At 46.1% G+C, this 24,840-nt stretch overlaps 1 protein-coding gene across 5 annotated transcripts in view; it reads left to right on the plus strand.

Annotated features, from left to right (window-relative positions):
* Positions 1-24,840, plus strand: part of PI4KA (phosphatidylinositol 4-kinase alpha) — a 95,297-nt gene that overhangs the window by 12,150 nt on the left and 58,307 nt on the right. For 2 of the 5 annotated variants that reach the window (XM_082853416.1, XM_082853417.1), the window contains exons 2-9: positions 10,156-10,272; positions 13,143-13,236; positions 15,790-15,878; positions 18,154-18,226; positions 18,761-19,020; positions 19,498-19,564; positions 22,153-22,301; positions 23,826-23,891. In XM_082853416.1, coding sequence (XP_082709542.1) covers positions 10,156-10,272; positions 13,143-13,236; positions 15,790-15,878; positions 18,154-18,226; positions 18,761-19,020; positions 19,498-19,564; positions 22,153-22,301; positions 23,826-23,891 — 915 coding nt within the window. Of the gene's footprint in view, positions 1-10,155; positions 10,273-12,751; positions 13,237-15,789; positions 15,879-18,153; positions 18,227-18,760; positions 19,021-19,497; positions 19,565-22,152; positions 22,302-23,825; positions 23,892-24,840 lie in introns of those variants that run through there. The other 3 variants (XM_082853420.1, XM_082853418.1, XM_082853419.1) reach the window with 3 other exon arrangements.

Genomic DNA, 24,840 nt, shown 5'->3' on the forward strand with positions numbered 1-24,840 from the left:
TCCCAGACCAGGGCACGAACCCGTGTCCCCTGCATTAGCAGGCGGACTCTCAACCACTGCACCACCAGGGAAGCCCTAAATATTGTTGTTTTAGATGTCTTTTCTCACTTAGGAAAATTGTCTGTTAGATCTTTTGGGGGGACTTATATAACTATGGGATCATAGGATATTGGACCTTTTTTCTTTTCTGTTGATAATATAAGCCTTTAAAGATATAAATTTCCCTCTAAGTGCTGCTTTAACAGCATTCCACAAATTTTAATATGTTGTGTTTTCTTTTTCTTTATGTTCAAAATATTTTCTAATTTCCCATAGGATTTCTTCTTTGACTCAGAGGTATTTAGAAGTATGTTGTTTAATTTCCAAAATATTGGGGAGTTTTATAGATGTTTTTCTGATATTGATTTCTAGGTTAATTCTGTTGCAGTCAGAAAACATACTTTGTTTGATTTCAGTTCTTTTAAATTTATTGACTTGCTTTAAGAATCAGCATAAGTAAGATATATCTTGGTGAATTTTCCAATTGTACAAGAAAAGAATGTGTATTCTGCTTTTGTTGGGTGGCGTCTCCTATAAATATCTGTAAGGTCAGGTAGGTTTTTTAAGTCTTCAGTATCTTTACTGATTTTCTGTTTGTTCTATTGATTACTGAGAGAGGATTGTTGAGGTCTCCAACCATGATTGTGGATCTGTCGATTTCTCCTTTGAGTTTTGTTAGTTTTTGCTTCATGTATTTTGAAACTTGATTCTTGGGCTCATACACATTTATGATTGTTATATCCTTGTCATCAGTTGACCTCTTTATAATCATGAATAGTAATATTCCTTGTTCTGAAATCTACTTTGTTATTAATACAGCCACTCCAGCTTTCTTGTTAGTGGTGTTTGCATAGTATATCTTTTTCCATCCTTTTGCTTTTAGCTTCTGCCTTTACATTTAAAGTGATTTTCCTGTTGACAGCATGTAGCATGCTTTTCCAGTCTGAAAATCTCTTCCTTGTAGTTGGAGTTTTTAGACCATTTACATTTAATGTAATTATTAATATGGTTGTTAAATCTACCATCTTGATATTTGTTTTCTGTCTGTCTCATCTGGTTTTTGTTCTCTTTTTCTTTTCTTATTTTCCTTTGGATTAATTCAGCATTTTTTGGTATTCCATTTTATCTCCACTTTTTTTGTTTGTTTTGTTTTTGTTTTTTGCGGTATGCGGGCCTCTCACTATTGTGACCTCTCCCGTTGCGGAGCACAGGCTCTGGACGTGCAGGCTCAGCGGCCATGGCTCACGGGCCCAGCTGCTCCGCAGCATGTGGGATCTTCCCGGACCAGGGCACAGACCCATGTCCCCTGCATCGGCAGGCGGACTCTCATCCACTGCGCCACCAGGGAAGCCCTATCTCCACTTTTGGATTATTAGCTATAGATCTCCCTTTTTAAGTGGTTGTTCTAGGATTGAAATATGCATCTCTTTAATTTATCATAGTCTACCTTCAAATAACATTATACCACTTCACTTATAGTGTAATAACCTTATAATTGTAATTCGATCTGACCCCATTTTTTTGCGATTGCTGTCATAGATTTTTACTTCTATGTTATAAACTCCACAATACATTATTATAATTTATTTAAATAATCATAAAATATGAAAAATATGCATATTCATATATACAGTATTTTCAGTTCTCTTCATTTCTTTATGTAGATTGATGTTTACACTTTATTTTTTTTTTTTTGGTGGGGGGACACCATGAGGCATGTGGGATCTTATTTACCTGGCCAGGGATTGAAGCCACACCCCCTGCAGTGGAAGTGTGAAGTCTTAACTACTGGACCATCTGGGAAGTCCCCCTTACTTTATTAGTTTTAACATTTCTTATAGTACAGGTCTGCAAGTGTGATTAATTCTCTCAGCTTTGTCCTATTTGAAAAAGTTTTTTTTCCAGCTTCATTTCTGCTGACTATAGAATTCTAGGGTGGCAGCTGTTTTTATTTTAGCACTGGTCTATATATCTGTCCTTACCCTAGCACACTGTCTTGATTACTGTCACTTTGTAGTAAGTTTTGAAATTGGGACGAGTGAGTCCCCAAACTTTGCTCTTCCTTTTCAAGATAGCCTTGTCTGTTGTGGGTCTCTTGAATTTCCCTGTGAATTTTAGGATCAGCTTATCAATTTCTGCAAAGAAGTCACCTGGGGTTATAATAGGGATTGTGTTGAATCTGTAGGTCAATTCGGAGTATAATTGCCATCTTAATATTAATTCTTATCATCCATGATCATGGGATATCTTTCCATTTATTTAGGTCTTTACTTTCAGTGAGGTTTTGTAGTTTCTAGAATGTAAGTTTTGCACTTCCTTTGTTAAATTTATGCCTAAGTATTTTGTTCTTTTGATGTATTGTAAATGGAATTAATTCACGACGTAAAAGTCACCATGGAATAATTTCTTAGTATCATCTTCAGTCTGTTCATTGGTACTGTATAGAAATGCTGTTGATTTTTCCCGCATTTCCTTTATTGTGGTAAAATACACATAATTTAAAATTTGCCATCTTAATCACTTTTAAGTGTACAGATCAGTGATATTAAATACATTCATAGGGACTTCCCTGGTGGCGCAGTGGTTAAGAATCCACCTGCCAGTGCAGGGGACACGGGTTCGATCCCTGCTCTGGGAAGATCCCACATGCCATGGAGCAACTAAGCCCCTGTGCCACAACTACTGAGCCTGTGTGCCACAACTACTGAAGCTCGCATGCCTAGAGCCCATGCTCACAATAAGAGAAGCCACTGCAATGAGAAGCCCGCGCATCACAATGAAGAGCAGCCCCTGCTCACCGCAACTAGAGAAAGCCCACGCACAGCAACAAAGACTCAACGCAGCCATAAATAAATAAATTTATTTTAAAATAAATAAATACATTCATAGTGTTTTACTACAATCACCATCCATCTCTAGAACTCTTTTCATCTTGTAAAACTGAAAGTTTGATTACAGTTGATTTTTCTATATTGATCTTGTATCCTGCAACTTTGCTGAACTTATTTATTAGGTCTAATTTTTTTTATTGGATTCTTTAGATCAGCGGTCCCCAACTATTTGGCATCAGGAGCCAGTTTCTTGGAAGACAACTTTTCCACAGACTGATGTGGGGGAAGGGTATGGTTTCCGGATGATTCAAGTGTATTGTTTATTGTGCATTTTATTTCTATTATTATTACATTGTAATATATAGTGAAATAATTATACAACTCACCATAATGCAGAATCAGTGGGAGCCCTGAGCTTGTTTTCACTTGCCACTCACTGATAGGGTCTTGATATGAATCTGCGAGCAATTGATTTATTATGGTCTCTGTGCAGTCAAACCTCTCTGCTAATGATAATCTGTATTTGCAGCCGCTCCCCAGCACTAGCATCTCCGCCTCAGCTCCACCTCAGATCATCAGGCATTAGATTCTCATAAGGAGCATGCAAGCTAGATCCCTCGCATGTGCAGATCACAGTGGGGTTTGCGCTCCTATGAGAATCTAATGCCGCCACTGATCTGATAGGAGGCGGTGCTCAGGTGGTAATGCAAGTGATGGGGAGCGGCTGTGAATACAGAAGAAGCTTCGCTTGCTCCCCTGCCACTCACCTGCTGCTGTGCCACCCGGTTCTGAACTGGCCATGGACTGGTACTGGTCCATGGCCTGGGGATGGGTTACCTCTCCTTTAGCTCATGTCATCTGCAAATAGAGATAGTTTTTCTTTTTTCTTTCCAATCTGGATGGCTTTTATTTCATTCTCTTGTCTAATTGCCCTGACCAAACCCTCCAGCACAACACTGGGTAGAAATGTTGAGAGTGAACATCCTTATCTTGTTCCTGATCTTGGGGGGGTATGCTTTCCATCTTTTACTATGTAAAATGTTGGCTGTGGGTTTTTCATAGATAATCTTTATCAGGTTGAGGAAGTTCCTAGTTGAGTGTTTGCTTTTTTCTTTTTTTGGCCTGGGAGCATACAGGATCTTAGTTCCCCAACCGAGGATCGAACCCGTGCCCCCTGCCATGGAAGTGTGGAGTCTTAACCACTGGACCACCAGGGAAGTCCCTGTTGAGTGTTTTTATCATGAAGAGTGTTGAATTTTTTCACATGCTTTTTCTCCATCTATTGCAGAGCTGGTTTTTAAACTTTGTTAGGGCAGGTCTGAAATAGCTTTTGCGACAGGGGTAGTTTAGCCCCACTGCTGAGGTGTGGCCCTTCGAGTTCTCCACTGAATGCTTTGCGGGTTTTTCGCTCTGGCTGGGAGTAACTGAGACTCCTCTCAGCTCTGTGGGAACCCAGGAACCATTCATCTCACAGTTCCTTGGTTGTTTTTTGCCCAACATTGTGGAGTATTACCCTATCCTGGTCTGTCTTAGTGTATTCATCAAAGACTCAGGGGAACTCTTGCAGATTTGTGGAGCTTTTTTTCTGTTGAGCTCTCTCTTCTCCAGAATTCCCAGCTGCTTTTAGACTTCCAGTACTCCCATTTCTGTCTCCTCAGCTTAGTGAGACCAGCATGATCTGCTTAGGATGCCCTTCCCTGTTTTGTGGTCCAGGATACATCTTCTGGCAGAAAATCAGGGCAGCTGTAGGGCTCACCTTGTTTCCTCTCCCCTAAGCTTTTCAGTCCTGTGCTGCTTTTCCAGTGTACAAAACCAGTGGTTTCATGTATTTGTCCATTTTTCTGTTGTTTTTTGGCAGGAAGGTAAATCCAGATCCTGCTGTTCTCTCATGGCTGCAGGTGGAAGTTCTTGGCTCACCGGATTTTATTGCTAGAGCAGACATTGCAAAAATCTATCTGTTCATCCTTTTATACCTGGGAAAGCTGAGGCTTGAGGGACATGATTTGTCAGTTTGCCAAAATTGGCATAGTTTTAAGACATAAGCATCATGTCACAATCACCTTTGTCTATCATGCTCGCTCTGAGTCACTTAGAAAATGTTGACTTATGTTCACTGTTCTCTAAGGGGCAGGGCGTAGGAGAATGAGAATTAAAAAACAGATTTAACAACAACAAAATACCACTAATACTTAAAGCATAATCTTCAGTTCTTAGGGACTTTTGTTTCTCCAGGAAGAGTATTCCCAGAGGTTTCAGATAACAAAAGTTGCATACTTAAAAGTTTAATTGGCCAGCTTGTAACGCTATTATTGTAGCTTTATTTTGACCTACATACCTGACCTACACCCACTCTCATGTTGAGTTCTCATCTGTGGTATTCTGCCCACTCATCCAGACTTGTGAGGGCATCTTATTTTCTCTAACTTGGTTCGGCATTTCCTTACTTTGGCAGTAGATTCACCTCAAGGCATCTCTCTTAACAAGCCTTGGGTTAAAGTACTGTCAGGTCTTCTCAAAGTCTAAGGAAGTTACCTCTGTTGCCTCCTGTGGTCTGTTCCTTACTGGCCTCCTCAGAGTGGCGTGCAGAGCCAACCCCTCTGGATCCTTTTCATAAATGGGAGCAACCCCAGCCATCTCTTTCAGATTTTGAGCTTAGTGACCTTTTATAATGACAGGCTCTTCCCCCCCTCACCCCAAAGAAACCAAATTACTTGTTAATTTGTTGTAAACTTCTGAAGAAAATTATTCAATGTTATTTTTTCATTTTTTCTTCATTATAGCATTGAAGCTTTATTCTGCATTAGAACTTTGACCTCTCTGTGCCTCACTTTTGTAAGCCGTAGAATGGGGATAGTTAATGGGGCTGTGGTGGGCACATGACCAGGGGGACACAGTCCCGTCTGCAGGGGACGGAAGGTAAGTACACAGGGGCTCCAAGGTAAGACATGAGAAGGGCAGGCATCCCAGCCCAGGGTTCTTGGTGGGCTCCTGAGAGGTGTGAGGGGATAGACCTGATGTCCAGAGCAGCTTGACAAGCAGGAGGGGGGGGGGGGGCTGCGTCTTAGAACGATGGGAGGGTTTTGTGGGGAGACGAGGCAGGTTGAGAAATGTTGCAGACAGTGGAGACCCTGGAAGCGGCCTGGCAGAGGTCCAGGCTGGGTGTCGGTATGTGGGAGGACCTCCCTTGCCAGGCTGCACATGTGCATGGAGTTTGTATCGGAGTTGGGGGCCAGTGGGGGTGCATGAGCGGGGGGACAGAAGTCAGAGGGTCTAGGGAAGTGCCTGCTGCCTGAGACCATACTTAACCCGTCAGGGCCAAGTTGCCCAACCTGTGAAGCAGGATGGCACACGATCTCCTGAAAGTGGACGCTTGGCAGCCGAGGCCGCGCCCTCCCCCGGCCTCTGCCTGGGACCCTGCCTGTGATTGGGGGTCGTCAGTGGGCCTCGGGCCTGGGGCCGAGTGTCCTCTCGGTGTGGGGGTTGGGCCTGTGTGTGCTGCGTGTTTCCTTAGAGAAATTTTACCAAGGAAAGCTCAATGTCACAATCCAGTATTTCCGTGATTTTTTTGCTAATGAAGTAATTTAATCAATTTGGTTTTCGTTTACACAGAGCTGTGGAGCATTTTCAAGGCTGCTTTGTGAGATTGAGCTTGACGTGCCTGGGCCTCCTGTCCCAGGTGGCACCGGCCTGGGTCCCCACCCAGCCATCCCTCTCTCTGCAGCCACGTGCCTGCGTCAGGGCCAGATAGCTGCATCGCCTGCTTTTTAAAAACCTTCCTACGTAGATTGAGACTCTTGGGGAAATTATAGTTAAGTAGCAGTTGTTTTGCTGATGTTAAGATGTTAGAATTAAAGAAGTTGTAGTAGGACTGTTGTATGTAGAAAACATCTTCTTCGTTTAGTTGACCTAGATTTTCTTCCGGTTTTATGTTACTTCTTTGTTCTTGGATTACCCAGATTCTATCCATTGAAATATTATACACTCTTCTCTTATTTTCTGAGCTCTAAGAGTATAAGTATTATTGTCCTTTTAGAAATAAGATTTGCATTAGTGGCAAAATTGTTCCTACTATTTAAAATTTTTTTTTCTGATTCTGCAGTTAACAGTATTCCTTACAGAAAATACAGAAAAGAGTAAAGAAGGAAATAAATATTGCCTGTAACCTGATTAATTTTTATATCTTTCTTGATAGGCAGTCCAGGTTTTGAGTTTTGTTTACAATTCTGTGACCAACTGTAGAAGTTTCCTATTGCTGTTGTAACAAATGCCCACAACCTTAGTGGCTTAGAACAGTGCAAATTTATTGTTTTATAGTTGTTTAGAAGTCTCACTGGGCTAAAATCAAATAAGAGGACTTGTCAGCACCATTTGTCACACTTAGTTCATGCTAACTACCTGGTAACTGGAGTGATGGACTGTGTTAGTTGATTGGCTTTATCCTCCCACCTTTATGACAGGAGGTGGTTTTGCAACTTGGAGTCTGAAGCCCATGGAAGTTAGGCTCCTGTCCTCCCCAGAGATGGGGAGATGGGCGTTGTCTCCCTCGATGTGTACATTCCAAAGAGATGGCTCCCCAGGTCCTCGAGAAAGACATTCCTAAGTCATAAAGCTCGCAAAGTGCCAATCTAGTCTTCAAAAGAATTTATGCACCGTTCCAAGAAATGAGGAAATCCTTCCTTTGGCAAGTTTTCTAGTGTGAGTTCTCAAAGAAAGAGAAGGAGAGGGACAACTCTTCCCTTACTTTCAACCGGGAGAATTAACGCCTCTTACATGACCTCATCTCTGGTCCTCACCCGGGTTGTCTTTCCCCCTCTGGAACGAGGGCAGGGCCTGGTCCGAGGTTCACGGGCGGTACCTCCCGCAAGTAGTGCCCAGTGAACAGTGAGTGAATGAGTTATAAGCGTCCTACTTCCATCGACCCTCATAGGAGCCATTTGAAGGCCGTTGCTGTTGCACAGTGGTGTGAACTATGCCCACCACTTGCCGTGGAGCGAGTCCTGAGCCCAGGTGAGGGCTCTGCCTCCGTACCTGGCCCCACGGAGACGCTGTATAGACAGGAAGCTGAGGCTCGATGTGCCGCCTGGTGACTCTGGGTCTAACTCCAAAGTCCAAATGTATTTCACTTCCACAGAAAAATACAGCATGATCCTTACCCTGCCTCCCCAAAAGCCTCCAGGGACAGAGGACAGGACTGAGAGCACGAGCATATAAAATCTTAGACTTGTCTGTGTTGCCATGTGGGACTGTTGAAGGGTCATCTTTTCTGTACAGTTACAGCTTTTCCATATTTAGTAATGAGGTTGGGCCAGTCCTGTCACGTTTCTGAGTCTCACTTTGTCCTCCAGCCTTGGGGTCCCCTCCCCAGGTCTGTGTTGCCCGGGGTGGGGCCTGTGGGAGGGCTTCCACAGGCCTCGGGTCAGTGGCGGCTCAAGGGTCAGCTCTGGATCTCAATGGCTCCTTCTCATATAATCCACCTTGTGGTGGATTTCTTATTTGCAGGCGTGTTTCTTTAGAGACTTGACTGTCTTGTTATGTGAGTGTGAGTCTCTGCAACGATCGCTTTACCGTGCTTGGTCTGCAGCTCCTTCGTGTTTTATTTCCCCTGATCATGAAGCATGTTCTCCCAGTGACGAGGGGGAAGTTCGACTTCCATTCCTCGCTTGCCCGTTGCTGTGTGCTCTTTTGCCTAAGCATTTAATCACACAAGCATGGATTCCCCCTCATGTGTATATATTTTTATTTTAACCTACTGGATGTTTTTTCTGATTACACAAGAAATATTTTCCTTTAGAACATATTTTGGCAAATATAAAAAAGCATGAAGAAGAAATGTCTCACCTCTGGTCATCCTATCTGTCAAAACTGTTAACACTTTGAATATATATATGTAGATATACACACACACATATATATATACACACACATATATATATACACACACACATATATACACATATACAAATATGTATATCTTGGGCCACACTTCATGGCTTGCAGGATCTTAGTTCCCCGACCAGGGATTGAACCCGGGCCACGACAGTGAAAGTGCTGAGTCCTAACCACTGGACCACCAGGGAACTCCCTGATGTATTTTCTTCCAGCATTTTTTCTGTATGTAATTCAGATCATTCCTTTCGTGAGCTTATAGAACATTTAGAACATTGTTCTGTGTCACTGCTTAGTCATAGAAAAATGCCATTTTTAACGTCTAACATTAGGTTAAACTTTACAAAAGCATTGTTTTTGTAGGTCAAAAATGGTTGAATATCAGCAGTTAGGGTTTAACCTAATATTTGATCAAGTGGTTCATCATGATTATTTTCCTAATGTTAAATATTTAGATTGTTTCAGAGTTTCAATTAGTATACACAACACTGGGGTGAAAGTATTTTACATAATCTTTGCCAGTTTCAGTTTCTCCTCTTGTATTTGCCCTTTTAAAATCTGAAGGGAACAACAGCAAATTACTTTCTATAAAAAATTACAGTGGTAATTGCCTGATGCATTTTCAGGGCAAATGGCAATCACTGGCTTCCATTTCCTTTGCTATTAGAACATCCCACCAGACCACGTAAATGTCAGTGAGAGACTTCTCATTGGGTCCATGGGACAGCAAGGTTAGGGCCTCCTGGTGGATCTTAAAGCTCTGTTCGGAGCTTGCTCTGGCAGAGATTTTCAAGATTGGCATCACCTGATTTCCTTTTCATAATAAATCCTGATTTTTAGTTCTTTTATGACAGACACTGTTGGTTTGTTCTGATGATAATCCTAGTGTTTCTATTTATTCAGGAAATTGCTGCCTGCCTGCCTGCTGCCCTCTGCCTGCCACCATGCCATGTCCAGTAACAATATATATATTGTTTATTGAGCACGTACTGTGTGCCCCGCACAGTTCTGAGTGCTTTACACACATTTAATGTTTAAAGAGCCCTAAGGGGAGGCCTTGTGACTATAGGTAGCTTACCTGTAGGTTTTCATAACCTGCTCACGGGTACCACTGGGAGGTGGGGACCCTGGACTGCCCTGACACTGAAGGGCAGACGTTAGCCATGGTGCTTTACCACCTCCGTGGACACAGCCTTTCAGCTCTTGATCCGGGTTCCTTGGAGGGGTGTGTATACCATCATTTCAAAGGCTGGAGGTATCCTTTTTAATGACCTTTTGATTGGAAAAAAATGACTTATTTGTTATATATATTCACTGGGCTTTTTGTTACTGGTTTATCTGAGTGTGGGTTTATATATTTTTAAGCTATGGGCTTTTTTTGTTTGGTCTCATTTTCTAGGTCCAGAAGCTGCTATGTATGTGCCCAGTCGATTTCCATGGCATCTTCCAGTTGGATGAAAGGCGGAGAGACGCGGTGATTGCATTGGGCATTTTTCTCATTGAATCTGATCTACAGGTAGGACTTGGCTAAATTAAAAGTGTTTCTGCATGCAAAAGAGGGTGCAATTAGGGTTTAAGTTTGTGCCTACTTTATACTCCTAAATCAGGCCTAGAGGAGCGCTCGCGAACCTACCTTGTGTAAGTGGTCAGCTGAGGGCGAGTGATGGGGAGGGGGCAGAACTGGTGGGAATGAGACCTCTATGGACACGTCCTCAGGAAGGTGCGGTTTTTGTTTTCGACAGAATGTTAGAGTGCTTTGTGAAGTAATCATGTACCCTCCAGAGTAGACTTGATTTTAAACCTCAGGCAAAACGCTCAGGAGCCAGACTCAGAGTAACCACTTCTTTTCCTTCCAAAAAGACAGTGTTCTTTGAGATAATTGTGACATAACAGTCTTTTTCAAAACTATGATAGATATAAATTGTTTTAGAGTACATGTTAATGTGCCTTTTAAAGGTGATTTACAAACCATTGTTGTCACTACAACAGAAAATGGCCATTTTTTAGTATTTACCAAGGCTAATTGAAGCAAATGCTCAGTCACTGGATACAGAATCTTTTATCTGTTTATTTTTATCATTGCCAAAAATCATTTTTTAAAATTCCAAGTTTAATCATCCTATGTTAAAAAAATAAAGATGTCAGCTATTTGAATTTTCATTCATCTAAAAAAGTTAGCTTGCATGTCCTGGGAATTTTACTTCAATAAGAATTAATATTTTTGACAGAGTATTTATACATTTGAAAAAAAATAAGCATTTTAATTTTAGAGAAGTATTTCAAAAATTAAATAGGTTACCTGATCAAGGCCACACGAAAAACCAAGATTAGATGCATAAGCTGCATTTTAATTCTTCTTCCTATTTATTTACAAATGTGAAAATAAAGACAATCATTTTCTATTTACCAGGTCCTATTTAAATTTAAATATAAAAATAAAGGGAGGAAAATAAATTTTCAAAAAAAGAAACCTGTATAAGAAACTACTGCTATTCGAATGAGTATTACTTGAAACTATCTTTGGCAAACACATCACTTGCTGGATTTACCTGTGAGCCCCTAATACCTGTATTGGGTTTTTTCAGATGGCAGGGAGGAGACGAGTACAAGTTACTTTTGGTGTGGTTTGGGTTCCGGGTCAGTGGTTGGCAGGGGTGGCAGCAGCTGTCCCATGGGGCTCACAGTTGGCCTGAGCTTCCCAGGAAGCTGGAGGCCTCACGGACACCAAGGGAGGAGCCCGGTGTCTGCTGGCCCCTGCGCCTAGGGACCAGCTTTCTCGTGATCCACCTGGAGTTTGTGTTCCTTTCCTCCATCCCTGATGGGCGCTGGCACTGGCCTCCTTTGTGCCCAGTTAGTGGGCTGCCCTGGCGGCAACCGTGGCCAGAGTAGCGGTGGTGGTGACACCATTGCAGGGTGTGTGGGGAAGAGCCTGGGCCGCTTCCTCTCTGCAGGGCCTTGGTGTGCGGCCCCTTTGGGGTCTTGTGTGTGTTAGTACACCAGTTCCCTGGGCAATTGTTGTACAGGAAAAATGGTTTTGTTTTCACTAAAGAAAGTTCTCTATTTATTTTGGTTACCTATTGTGGCATAAAAGTTACCCTAAAGTTGGTGGCTTAATTACCCCAAAGTTAGTTGGTTTTGTTTGGCAGAGGTTTTTGCTCATGAATCTGCAATTTAGCCAGAGCTCAGAAGAGCCCAGTCTCTGCTCCATTTGGTGTCATCTGGGGTGGCTCAAAGGCTGACCCTGGAGTCACCTGAAGGCCCCTCCCCCACATGTGTGGGGTTGATCCTGGCCGCTGGCTGGACCTTCTCTGGGGCTCTTGGCCAGGGCCCCTCCATGTGCATGGCCTCCCTGTGTGGCCTGGGCTGTCATTTGTCACAGCATAGTGTCTGGGTTGCAAGAGTGCGTGTCCTGAGAAAGAGCCGGGGGAAGTGGCTCTGCCATCTCTGAGCTAGCCTGGGAAGTCAGGCTTGTTCATTCTACTTTCTACATGCAGCTATCCCTCGGCGTCTTCGGGGGATTGGCTCCGGGACCCCTTGCAGGTACCACAGTCCAAGGATGCTCCAGTCTTCCATATAAAATGGTGTAGTACTGTCGGCTCTTTGTATCCACGGACGTGGAACCCTTGGATACGGAGGTCTGACTGTACACTAGAAGCAAGTCACCAAGGCAGCTCTGTTTTCAGGGGACGCAAATTTGACTCTGCCTTTTGGTGAAAGGAGTGTGGCAGAATTTGCAACCATGTATTCAAAGCCACATGTTTTTTCAGCGTTTCAGAACATCAGATAGTGTCCCCTTCTCTGGAGCACACTTGTCCTTCACGGGGGCAGCCGCATGTAGGGAGACAGCCAGGAGAGCTAGTGGTGGAAGGTTATGAACTCTCTGCTGATTGGCTAGTTTGGAAACTAGATGAAAGTAATTTTTCCATTGGCTAACGTTGGCTATAAAGTCTAATGCTCAATTTGAGAGGAGCAAAAGGAAACATGAAGCTGAAAATTTATGAAAGGAAGGGAAGAGCACAAGGGCCGTGAACAACAGAAAGAAGCATCACCAAGTTTGTAAGCTGCTCTCCAGTCTGGAGGATGTGGTCCTGAGGTTTGGGTTTGGGGACTTTAAACACCTGGCAGGAGGCAGTTCTGAGTGTGTGCACACGTGTCTTCTTCTGGAGGGCAGAGCCAGGCTGGACCCTGAGCAGCAGAGGGCAGGTGTCGGCCTTCCTGTTGGCCGTAGGGACGCTGCCCGCCATGTGCAGCAGGAAGGGTGCGACGCTGTGCAAACGCCCTTCTCTGAGATGATCAGGATGTGGATGTGCTTTGTTTTGGGCTCAGTCTGTGCTAAAAAGCTACCAATCGTGTACTTAATTAAATGTATTTTTTTTTTTTTTTTAGCACAAAGATTCTGTGGTTCCTTACCTTCTTCGACTTCTTAAAGGTCTTCCGAAAGTGTATTGGGTAGAAGAAAGCACAGCTCGGAAAGGCAGAGGTAGTTTTGCTTAAAGTTTTCCTGAATGCGAGGAAGCATCTGTGTGTTTCCCGTCTGTGAGGATTGAATGTTTAATCACACTAACGCGGCAGTTAGGATGCTTCTAGCTGGTTCCACTCCTGTGCCTGCAGCACTAGCGCTTTCTCACGTTGCCCAGAGCCCTGGGCGGGATGAGCGGAGCTGAGCAGGACCACGGGGACCCTCAGGAACCTTTGCTCATGTCCCATTGGCTGCCCTGGGTCCCCTGCTGTCCCTGAGCTGGTCTGTTGCCTTAGATGGAGAGGCTCACCCTGCAGTGAGGTCAGTTCTCCAGATGGCCTGGTGGCTGCACAGAAAGGAGGGCTGAGATGGGAGTTTGGGACTCAACCACTATGTCCACTGTCAGTAGTTTTATCGCTTTGTCGCTGTTGCTAAGTTTCCACTGAACTTTGCATCTTTGCAAATGGAATAAATTCATGTGTATTTCTTTTTAACTTGTATTTGATACTGATCTCTCTTTAAGGTCAAAGAGAAAGTTAGATAATCTTTTCTCTCTTCCCCTCCACTGCCCTCCCCTCCCTTCCTCCCTCCTTGCCTTCTTCCTCCTGTCCCTCCCGAAGTATTTACATAGGTCCCCTACATGCCAGGCATTGTGCTAAACGCTTATAACACTCATGATCTTGTAAACAGATTTCCCAAGACTCCAAAATCAGCTTGGAAGATCTCCAACATTTCAGAGTTCATGACCCATGAGACTGAAGTTTCCTTGTAATCTCTCTCTCTGAGTCCAAGGCCCCCACCTTCAGATCTAGCAGGGGGTTGGTGCCTGCAAAGAAGGCCCTTGTCCTTTCTGTTGGTGGCATGGCCTGAATTTGTCAGGTGGGCTCAGTCTGCTGGAGACTGTGCTGTCCTCATGAACATCCGCTTGTGCCTGCCCGTGTTCCTGTTGCCCTTTGGGTTTTCAGCATTTCTGGTGACTTACTGTACCTAAAGCTGACAGACCCCAAATTATTCAGGTGTCCTGGAATTTGAAAGACTACAGATTAAATAGAGCATTGCTGAAAAGTGAAACATCTGTGTCTACCATTGTTATCTAATTTGGGGAGAAGTAGAATACTAGAAAGTGTTGATCCTATTTTATTTCAAAACAAATATCACTTCTGTATACTTGGACTCATTCGAATGAGTTTTTTAGCATTATTTAAACATTGTTAGGGACTTTCCTGGTGGCGCAGTGGTTAAATATCTACCTGCTAATGCAGGGGACACAGGTTCAAGCCCTGGTCCAGGAAGGTCCCACATGTTGCGGAGCAGCTGGGCCCGTGCACCACAACTACTGAGCCTGTGCTCTAGAGCCCGCGAGCCAGAACTACTGAAGCCTGCATGCCTAGAGCCCGTGCTCCGCAACAAGAGAAGCCACCACAGTGAGAAGCCCACACACCACAACAAAGAGTAGCCCCCACTCACCGCAAGTAGAGAAAGCCCACACGCAGCAATGAAGACCCAACGCAGCCAAAAATAAATAAATAAAAAACAGATAAATTTATTAAAAAAAAAAACATTGTTAGAGATATATAAATTTCCAATTATCGGGTAATATTTCAGTCTCCTAGTTTCTATTAAGGCAATATCATTTATGCTTTGATAAACCCCATAGCAGTAGTTCTTAAAGGGCCATCCCTGGGCCAGCAGCATCAGCACCCTGGGAACTTGTCAGAAAGGAGATTCTCAGACCCCACATTGGAGCTACTGAGTTAGGAACTCTGGGCCCGGGAGTCAGGCAGACTGCGTTTCAACAAGCCCTCCTGGTGGTCCCGGCCACGCTCAAGCTTGAGAAGGACCTAGAGCTGCATTTAAGAATCACGTGTGCGGAAGTAGACACGCAGTGGTTGTCTGCTCTGTGTGTGTGTGTCTTTGAGTCAGTGCTCAACGTTCAAAATTGGTTAAATGTTTAATAGTGATTGGGCCTCCTCGGCAGCAGGTCTAAACTTCCCAAAGTGCAGAAGTGGTGCTTCACTTGTGGTCTTTTGGGTGTAGTGCTCCCTTCTTGACCTTGAGGCTCTGCTTCTGAGAATCTCTGTACTGGCAGGCTCAGTCAGGGAAGGGCTTAAAAACCTACGAGGAATAGAGCACATCTCTGGGTGCTCTTCTGAGGATTTTCTCCACCTGTCAAGAAAAAAGGAAAAAAAACATCAATTCAGTTTAAAGTGATAGTAATTGGTGTTTGACAGTTAGCCTCCATGGAACATCTCCCATAGTCTTACCAAGATTGATTTCCCAATTTTATTTAGGTCGGGAATAAAACATGGAATCTGTCATGTTGAGAGGCTCTGTAATCTCAGACTATAAATTGGCTCAGCAAACATTTCAATTTCTTGAACCAAAACATTTTATTACAAGGAAGGCAGGGGTGTTTCTCAGCGAACACCTTGGGCCCATATCTGTTCTCTGGAGGCTCATCCTGACGAGGGCGGCCTCCACTGTAAGCAGGTGCTTGGCAGCCATGTGAGAGGGAACAGCCAGATGGGGTGGCTGGTCAGTGTGATGATCCGATTCCTGTCTTTCTGCCTCCAGGCACCCTCCCAGTGGCTGAGAGCTTCAGCTTCTGCTTGGTCACTTTGCTGTCTGACGTGGCTTATAGGGACCCTTCCCTCAGGGATGAGGTAAGTGTGTGGTGACTTGGTGTGTGTTTCTTTAAGATCTGAGAGTCCCAAAGTGATGACAGGGCAAAAAAAAAAAAGTGATTGGATTGTTTATGTTGATTTATTTCATACTGTTAGTCACACACATGAGAAATGTTAAATCCTGCTTGCAGTGCTTAGTCCCCTGCGACCTCCCGAGTCTTATCTCGTTCAGCTTTTCCAATTGCCCTGTGAGGTGGCCAGCAAAAGGTCACGCGTCCTCCTGCCTCCATGCTGGGGACTGACGTTCATAGGAGATTTTCTGGAAAGCTGGAGCCGTTCCTTCAAAGGCTCCAGTTTTTTTAGTTTTAGTTTATTTTGTTGGAAATGTTACTTAAATGTATTTCATATTTCTCTCCTTTTATTTATTTATTTATTTTTGGCTGCATTGGGTCTTCGTTGCTGCGAGAGGGCTTTCTCTAGTTGCAGCGAGTGGGGGCTACTCTTCATTGTGGTGCATGGGCTTTTCATTATGGTGGCTTCTCTTGTTTTGGAGCATGGGCTCTAGGCGCATGGGCTTCAGTAGTTGCAGCACACGGGCTCAGTAGTTGTGGCTTGTGGACTCTAGAGCGTGGGCTTAGTAGTTGTGGCACACAGGCCTAGTAGCTCCATAGCATGTGAGATCTTCCCGGACCAAGGCTCAAACCTGTGTCTCCTGCTTTGGCAGGAGGATTCTTTTTTTTTTTTTTTTTAGAAGGAAGGTTTTCTTTCTTTTTTTTTTTTGCGGTACGCGGGCCTCTCACTCTGGTGGCCTCTCCCGTTGTGGAGCACAGGCTCCGGACGCGCAGGCTTAGCGGCCACGGCTCACGGGCCCAGCTGCTCCGCGGCATGTGGGATCTTCCTGGACTGGGCACGAACCCGTGTCCCCTGCATCGGCAGGTGGACTCTCAACCACTGCACCACCAGGGAAGCCCTGGCAGGCGGATTCTTAACCACTGCGCCACCAGAAAAGCCCCCCTGTATCTTTTTAAATTTTTAAAATCTCTTTCCTTACTATCACATTGTAAATTCTGTGTCCCTATTTCTGCCATTATGTTGGTCTCCACCCTTCTTTCTTAGTTTAGGTTCTTTATTTACTTGTGGGTTGGCTAAAGAGATAACTAGATACGTTAGAATCACATATTATTTAAAAAGCTAACAGGGCTTTTCTATCAGTAACACCTATTGAAATAGGTCACCACAGAAGATGGTGGCATAACTTTAATACGTGAAATGGACGAAACATTGCTTTCCAGGTCCTCACTGTTCCACATCATTTGACAGTAGCAAAACGTGAGCAGTTTGGTGATGAACAAGTCACCTCAGACCAACTTCATTTTTCTGCCTGGATTCCCCAAGACTGGAAGTGGGGGAGGTGAGAGGGACTCGGTCTGGGTGCTCTTCATCAGGGCCTGGACCACGCCTCTCCTGACATCCTGGGTCAGCAGTGTAGCGGAGGGCAGGGTTTGCAGAGCCACCTGAAGGACCACCCCAGGGGCACCTGGCAGGAGTCTCTGGTCGCCTGCCCCCTGCAGTGGAAGCTGAACAGCTAGGACCAGCCAGGACCGGGGATGAAAATCCTGAAAGCAAGTCAGTCTTGTCTGTAGATGATTCAGATGCCAAGCTGGGAATCGAGGACCTTCGCAGTGAACTGAAGCTATGCCCTGAGCTTTTGTGGGGCTCAGTGACAGGCAAAAAAATACCAGCCCTGCGGGTGGAGGGGCACAGCTTGAGGCAGCATGTGTGAGAGACACTTAAGGATTTCATTTCTCTGTGAGTTCATGGAGCCAGCAGTGTGAAGGGCTGCTGGAAAGCCAGTGTCATGTCCACAGACGTCTGGGGTCCGTGCTGAGTCTGGTGATTACTCGGGGAGATCCCCAGCATCGCTGGAATAGTAGTGTGTTTTGTCTGAACACTGGAGTTGGAGATGGTTTCTTACACACTGAGCTATAGTGGAATCAGGCAGGCCATCAGCAAGGACTTGAATCATAAGGAACGTATGGAAAGAACCAGGGGTGTTGAGCTGTGAAGAGAGATTGGGGGCCTGTCACCTGTTTCCAGAGTTAGGAGGCCTGTGGACCAGCCAGAGAGGGAGGGTTCTGTCCACAGAAGGTCTGTTGCCTGACCCCTCTGCAGAGCTTCCGTGCAGGGGGTTATGGATCAGGAATGAGGTTGGACAAGAGAATGTCTAAAGCTCCCTCTAGTTCTGAATTAATTTTGTGATATTTATCTGATTTTGTTTATAAGTTTGTGTGTTATGTTTCCTTGGCTATTCCAGATTTTAGAGGCGCTTTTGCAGGTTTTGCATGTCCTTTTGGGAATGTGCCAGGCCTTGGAGATTCAAGAGAAAGGTATGTTTTCTTTTTATTGTTTGTGATTATCCTTCCCCTTGCTTTTCCCAGTCTTCAGATTTTCTGTTCTTTGCAACCAGTGTATCTGGTGGACGTGACCTTTGCTGCATGTTAGCTGAGAGCCCACGTGGGGTCATGAGCACAGGTCTGCTGCCTGAATGCTGGGCCACTTCCCCCTCTGGGGCTCGGTTTCTTCACCTGTAACATGTCCGAAAGTCATTTTTCTTCTGATGTGAGGCTACCAATCTGCTCCCAGAAGGACTAAATGCACTGATTAAGTCCCGTAAGGGAGCCTGCTCAGGTGACGTGGCTGAGGGACTGATTTGGAGGTGCTGTGCGTGGTTAAGACCTCCCACCCACAGGCCGTGTCTGCAGCCGTGGTTGAGGATGGATGGAAAATACTGCCGGTCAGTGCCTGGGCTTGGCCCTGTTGCCATGGCTAGTTCTGGCCCTTGGACTTGCTGGTGGGGGGCTCTGAGATGGGTGGTCCCAGGTCCCCAGGTGGTGCTGCCACGGCTTCCCTCTGCCTTCCAGAATACCTCTGCAAGTATGCGGTCCCGTGCCTCATAGGAATCTCCCGCGCATTTGGGCGTTACAGCAACACGGAAGAGTCCCTCCTGTCCAGGCTCTTCCCCAGAGTCCCTCCTCATTCCCTCCACGTCCCCGAGGAGCTGGAAGGTGTACGGAGGCGGTCCTTCAACGACTTTCGCTCCATCCTCCCCAGCAACCTGCTGGCGGTGTGTCAGGAGGGCACCCTGAAGAGAAAGGCCAGCAGCGTGTCCAGCATCTCGCAGGTGGGGCCATGCGCCCAGACGGACAGGGGACGGGGGCTTGTTAGGTGCCCACTTGCATGTAGTTTGAGGGAACTTGGGGAACGTGAAGGATTCTCATTAGAGTTCTCTTTAATTCAAAGGTTGGCTTGTCCTTTTTAAGATTTATAAGTGAGTCATCTCCTGGGAGGTGAAGTGTTTGGGCACCAGCTCTTTTCTGAGTGCAAGACAGTTGGTGCCTGTAGAGAATATGTAATTGACTCATGGAGAAAGACAGGGACACGAAACACTGAGAATAGTCTGGCTCAGTCATCAGGTGTAGAATATATGGCTAGACACAAGAATTTAGAATTATAGTAGAGAACCTGTAGCCAGGGTGGGCTTCAGCGAGGAGGTGGGGCTGAACCAGGGCTCTGGCCAGCAGAGGGAGCCTTGTCTGAGACAGATCTGACTGAGGTCTGACTGGCCTTTCTTATCTGTGCGTGTGGTTGTGTGTTTCAGGTCAGCCCTGAACGAGGGGTGCCCCCTCCCAGCTCCCCTGGAGGATCCACCTTTCACTACTTCGAAGGTGGGCTTTGCCTTTCTGCTGACCGAGCCCCCAGGCACTGCTGTTGTGCATCTTGAGTGTCAAGCTTTTAGAAAGCATTTATTTTCTATTTTTGATTAAACTTCTTAAACTTGAATCTAAAAATATTTCAAACATAGAGAAAAGTGCAGACAATAATATACAGGACCCCAAATGCCTGCCATCTGAATCTTAGTACATTAACCTGTGAAAGCACTGCTTTTCATGTGGAAATACTAGCGGTGGGTCCTTCTTTTGTTTCTTGTTGTTTAAGGTCATTAAGTGTGTGGATAACATTAAAGAACATAGTAATGAGACTGCATGTAATCCCTTATGTTTAATGAGTAATACTTTCTGTAGAGCTTTGCTGTTCACAAAGGACTTTCAGGTAATTTACTGAATTTGATTCGTGTGGCAGCTCTGTGCAGTGTCAGACACTTGTTACAATAGCCTTCACCTTCTCCTCGAAGGAAGTAAGATGCAGATTGTGGGGAGGAAGTGGGGAAACAAGACCTCCACACCTCATGGCACCATCCGTTCCATTATCAGTGACACCCCTGCATAAATCCCAAATCTTACACCTGTGGTTCCTGCAGCTCTGCCTTTTGCCTCCTTTTGTGTCCACCACGCACTGGGTCAGCCACGCAGGATGTCATCCTCATGTCGTGGTGTGTGTCCGGGTCACAGACTTCTTGCCTTCTCTTATGACTATCATTATTTTTTACAATAAACTGTTATGTCCTTAAGGTGAACGACATGATGGTTTGATATACATAAATGTGGTGAGGTGGTTACTGCAGTCAAGCCATTAACTATACATCTCCTCACATAGTCACCATTGTGTGTGTGCGTGTGTGGTTAGAGCACCTCCTCTCTCAGCGCATTTCTAGCATCCAGCACGGTGTAATTAGCTCTCTGGACTCAGCCCGCATAACGGTCATCTCCCCATTTCCCCACCTCCCGCCCCGGTCACCACACTCTCTGCTCCCATGTCTTTGAGTTTTTTTGATTCCACATATAAGTGAGATTGTGCAGTTTTTTTCTTTCTGTAACTGGCTTACTTCACTCAGCATAATGCCCTCCAGGAATATTATTCAGCCTTAGGAAAGGAGATCCTGCCATTTGTGACAACGTGGATGAACCTGTATGTGATGCTGAGTGAGATAAGCCGGTCACACAGGTGCATATATAATGGAAAACACATGGAGCATGTGTGTTCATGCACACTGTACATATACATGTTTTATGTAGTTTTCACACACATTTCATGCGCGCACACACACACCCTTCCCACCTTCTCCCCACCTGTTCCCTTTAATTTGGCCTCACCCCACCCCCCGTCCAGCCCCCTCTGTGGCTTCACCGTGTTGGCCTCCAGCGTCTCAGCTCCTCTCAGTATTGTTGCCCCCACTCTGTTGTAAGCTGCCTCCTGCTGTCATGGCTCTTAACCTGTAAAAAGGTGTAATTCTTTTTTTGTTGTTGTTCTCACATGTCTGGGTGGAAAATATTAGGACATGATTCTACCTAAGCTTTGACCTGAAACACCCCAGTGAGAGGCAACCCTCCCCAAGGATTTGCAATCCAGCTTTTACTTCTTTTTTTAATTGAAATATAGTTGATTTATAATGTTGTATGAGTTTCTGATATATAGCACAGTGATTCAGTTATATATATATATTATATTTTTTTTCAGATTCTTTTCCATTATGGTTTATTACAGGATATTGACTGTAGTTCCCTGTGTTATTCAGTAGGACCTTGTTGTTTACCTATCTCACATAGAGTAATTTGTATCTGCTGCTCCCAAATTCCTAATTTATCCCTCCCCCACCCCCTTTCCCCTTTAGTAACTGTAAGCTTGTTTTCTATGTCTGTGAGTCTGTTTCTGTTTTGTGAATAAGTTCATTTGTGTCATGTTTTTTAGACTCCACATATAAGTGGTATCATAACGATATTTGTCTTTCTCTGTCTGACTTACTTCACTTAGTAACTTAGTATGATGATCTGTAGGTCCATCCATGTTGCTGCAAATGGCATTATTTCATTCTTTTTTATGGCTAAGTAGTATTCCGTTGTATATATATGTACCACATCTTTTTTTTTTTTTTTTTTTTTTTCGCGGTACACGGGCCTCTCACTGTTGTGGCCTCTACTGTTGCGGAGCACAGGCTCCAGACGTGCAGGCTCAGCGGCCATGGTTCACGGGCCCAGCCGCCCCGCGGCATGTGGGATCTTCCTGGACCGGGGCACGAACCCGTGTCCCCTGCATCGGCAGGCGGACTCTCAACCACTGCGCCACCAGGGAAGCCCCCACGTCTTCTTTATCCATTCATGTGTCAATGGACGTTTAGGTTGTTTCCATGTCTTAGCTATTGTGTATAGTGCTGCTATGAACGTTGGGGTGCATGTATCTTTTGTATTAGAATTTTCTCTGGATATATGCCCAGGAGTGGGATTGCTGAATCATATCAGCCTTTACTTCACATGGAATTTGAGTGTAAACAAAAGCAAAATCGATACCGTTGTTGGTTCTTGAGGGAGTATCTGGGTCTCATACTCCCACGACTGACTTTCTGGTTTTGCCCCATCAGCCTCTTACTTGCCTGATGGGAGTGCCCTGGAGCCCGACTACTACTTCTCCACCATCAGCTCCAGCTTCTCCGTTTCTCCTCTTTTCAATGGCATCACTTACAAGGAGTTCAGTATTCCCCTGGAGATGCTCCGGGAACTCGTAAACCTGGTAAGCATAGCCTTGATGGATAGATGGACCACGGGTATATCAACCAGTGGAATTGCTAGTTGTGTCAGCCTATATTTCACAGCACAGCTTGGTAGTCACAGTTTTCAGATTAAAGAGGGAAGGAGGGTCACATCCTCGGAGTTGCTGTGCGGCATGTTCTCATTTGTCCCTGCAGCCGCCACGTGGGGCGTGGCCATGCGTCCCCTTGTTAGAGGTGAGGAAGTTGGTGTCAAGTACTTTAAGGGCTAAGGGCAGGGCCCAGGCTCAGGCTGTGGTCCGACCCCAAGCCCACCTGCTCTTGCACTTGACCCAGCTCAGGGGCTGCTCTGTTTGGAGTAATACAGAGCTAATGTTTCCTGTCTGGGGACCTCTGTGTGATCTTTGCAGTCACATCAGAGATGCCATTGTCTGAGTCCTGGAGTGGCTGGGCCTGTGACCCACCCCTGAAGTTGCCATGCTTGTACCAGGGTGCTGCATGGTGGATTTGGGTGGGCCAGGACAGACTCCAAAGACAGGGCTTTCTGCTTTGGAACGAATGAGAGAGAAGAAGAAGGTCGGGTGAGGCGGGGGCCGGGGACATGGCGCTTGCCTGTGAGGAGTGTGAACAGAAATGGCCCAGAGGTGGTGGCTACGGGTGGAGAAGCAAGAAGATGACCCAGTGTCGGCGGGCAGGGTGGAGCCAGGGTGAGCTGCTCAGTAGCCGGCTGTCCTGAGACCCCCCAGCCGGCCATGCTGTCAGTGTCCCGACGGGACAGCAGCTCTTTAGGGTCGTGTCAAGAGATTCCAGTTGAAGGCTGGATGTCTTGGGTCATTCAGGGGAATTTGTTTTTCAGTTTTTTTTAACTTTCAAGGTTAGGTTTTCTTCTAAACCATTTTTAAATTTCTTCTCCTGGCATGTCGTTTATCATTATCCATATGTTTTAAAAATAACCTTAAAGCACTGTAGTGTGGTGGCAGTTTTCTCAGGCGGTTCTTAGTCGGCAGAACAGTTCTTCCTGTCCTGAGCACTGGTACAGAGTGGGGCCAGGGTGGGGGTGGCCAGTGCTCCTGTGAGGAATTCGCAGTGTGTGCTGCAGCGCCCAGAAGAGCCAGCGCCCTGGCCTGGGGAGGGGGCATCATTGGCGCCTGGGGACCGGCTGTGATGGGGGTCTACCACGTCTGGGAGGGGCCTCGGGGGGGAAAAGTCAGTCTTGCCTGGAGTCTCAGCTCTTTCGCTTCCTGGAAATGGAAACCTCATGTACCCAGATTTGAGGGAGTTGGTTCCTTTTCTGTTTTTATTTCATTCCCATCTATGGTAAGAAAGAAGTTCTAGGTGATGGCAGGATTAGGGACATTTGTGTGTATTGGAGCCTTGGGGCTCCAGTGATGTGCTCATTGTTGGCCTCTTATTTCCATCCATTTTTCACTGTGAGCTTGTGATACGGTTTCATACGTCAGCACGATTTGTTCTTCAGTGGAATGAGCTGGCACTCCTGTCTCCCCCTATGTGTGCCAGGTGCTCACGAGGTCTCGTTTCCCTTGCAGGTGAAGAAGATTGTTGAGGAGCCTGTTCTCAAGTCCCTGGATGCAGTCGTAGCCAGCGTGATGGAGGTACGTACTCCCTGTGAGGGCATCACGCCGAGATCACCTGCCGGGCACACCTGTGTCGGGGGAGTGGGGAGGGTTTGCAGTGGGTGGGGTGGGGCCACTGGAGTGAGGGAGAGGCTCGCCCTGAGACTTCTGCGTACGTTCCAGTGACGACAGCACACCTGCCGCCCAAGGCCTTGCCCTGTGCCTGGCTCCTTTAGATGTGTCCCCTACCGGTGCCCCGTCCTGGCCCCTGAGCACTGGTCAGGGTCTCTACTTCACAGGTGAAAGCAGAGGTTCGGGGAGGACTAACTGGTGCCCGCGTCCCATGGTCAGCATGGGAGCTGGATTGTGGCCTGGGCCCCAACTCTGCTCCATTGTGGTCCTTGCCCCCACGGTGCCTGCAGAGCCACTGCCAGGGCTCGGTACACACCTCTCATCAGTCCAGGCACTGCAGGCCCTGGCTTGTGAGTGTGAGGGGTGTGTACTCAGGCATCTTCTGTCCTTAGCATGTTTGGAACCAAGGCCCACAGCTTTATTTATAAAATCATTAAATGTCGCTGCTGGGAGGCCTCAAAGTCCCTGGGAACATTTGGGTCAGCCCCCTTTTGTCAGGGTCCAGAGAGATCACCGATTTCCAGGCTGATGGCTGCTGTGGCCATGTGCTGGGCTCAGATTCCTTGTTAAGCCTGGCATTCTTTCTCTCATCCGATAATGAGACATGCAGCGCCTGGCACCACCAGGCTCAGTTATGAAGCGGGAAGGGTACCACCAGGGACCTCCCTATGCTGCAGGCCACAGCTCCTGCCCTGCATGCGCTCCACCCTGCTGTCTGTGGGCATTAGGTGTGTGGCCGGTCACTTGCCAGCTGGTCCGCAGCCCTCCTGCCTGTGGGCCTGAGCTCTCACTGTGCTTGCTCTCAGAGGTGTCCTGGTGTCCTTTGTCGGTGTGGGGTCGTGTGACCCTGGGCAAA

Source organism: Leucopleurus acutus (assembly GCF_964270905.1).
Source record: "Leucopleurus acutus genome assembly, chromosome: 13".
Classification (NCBI taxonomy): domain Eukaryota; kingdom Metazoa; phylum Chordata; class Mammalia; order Artiodactyla; family Delphinidae; genus Leucopleurus; species Leucopleurus acutus.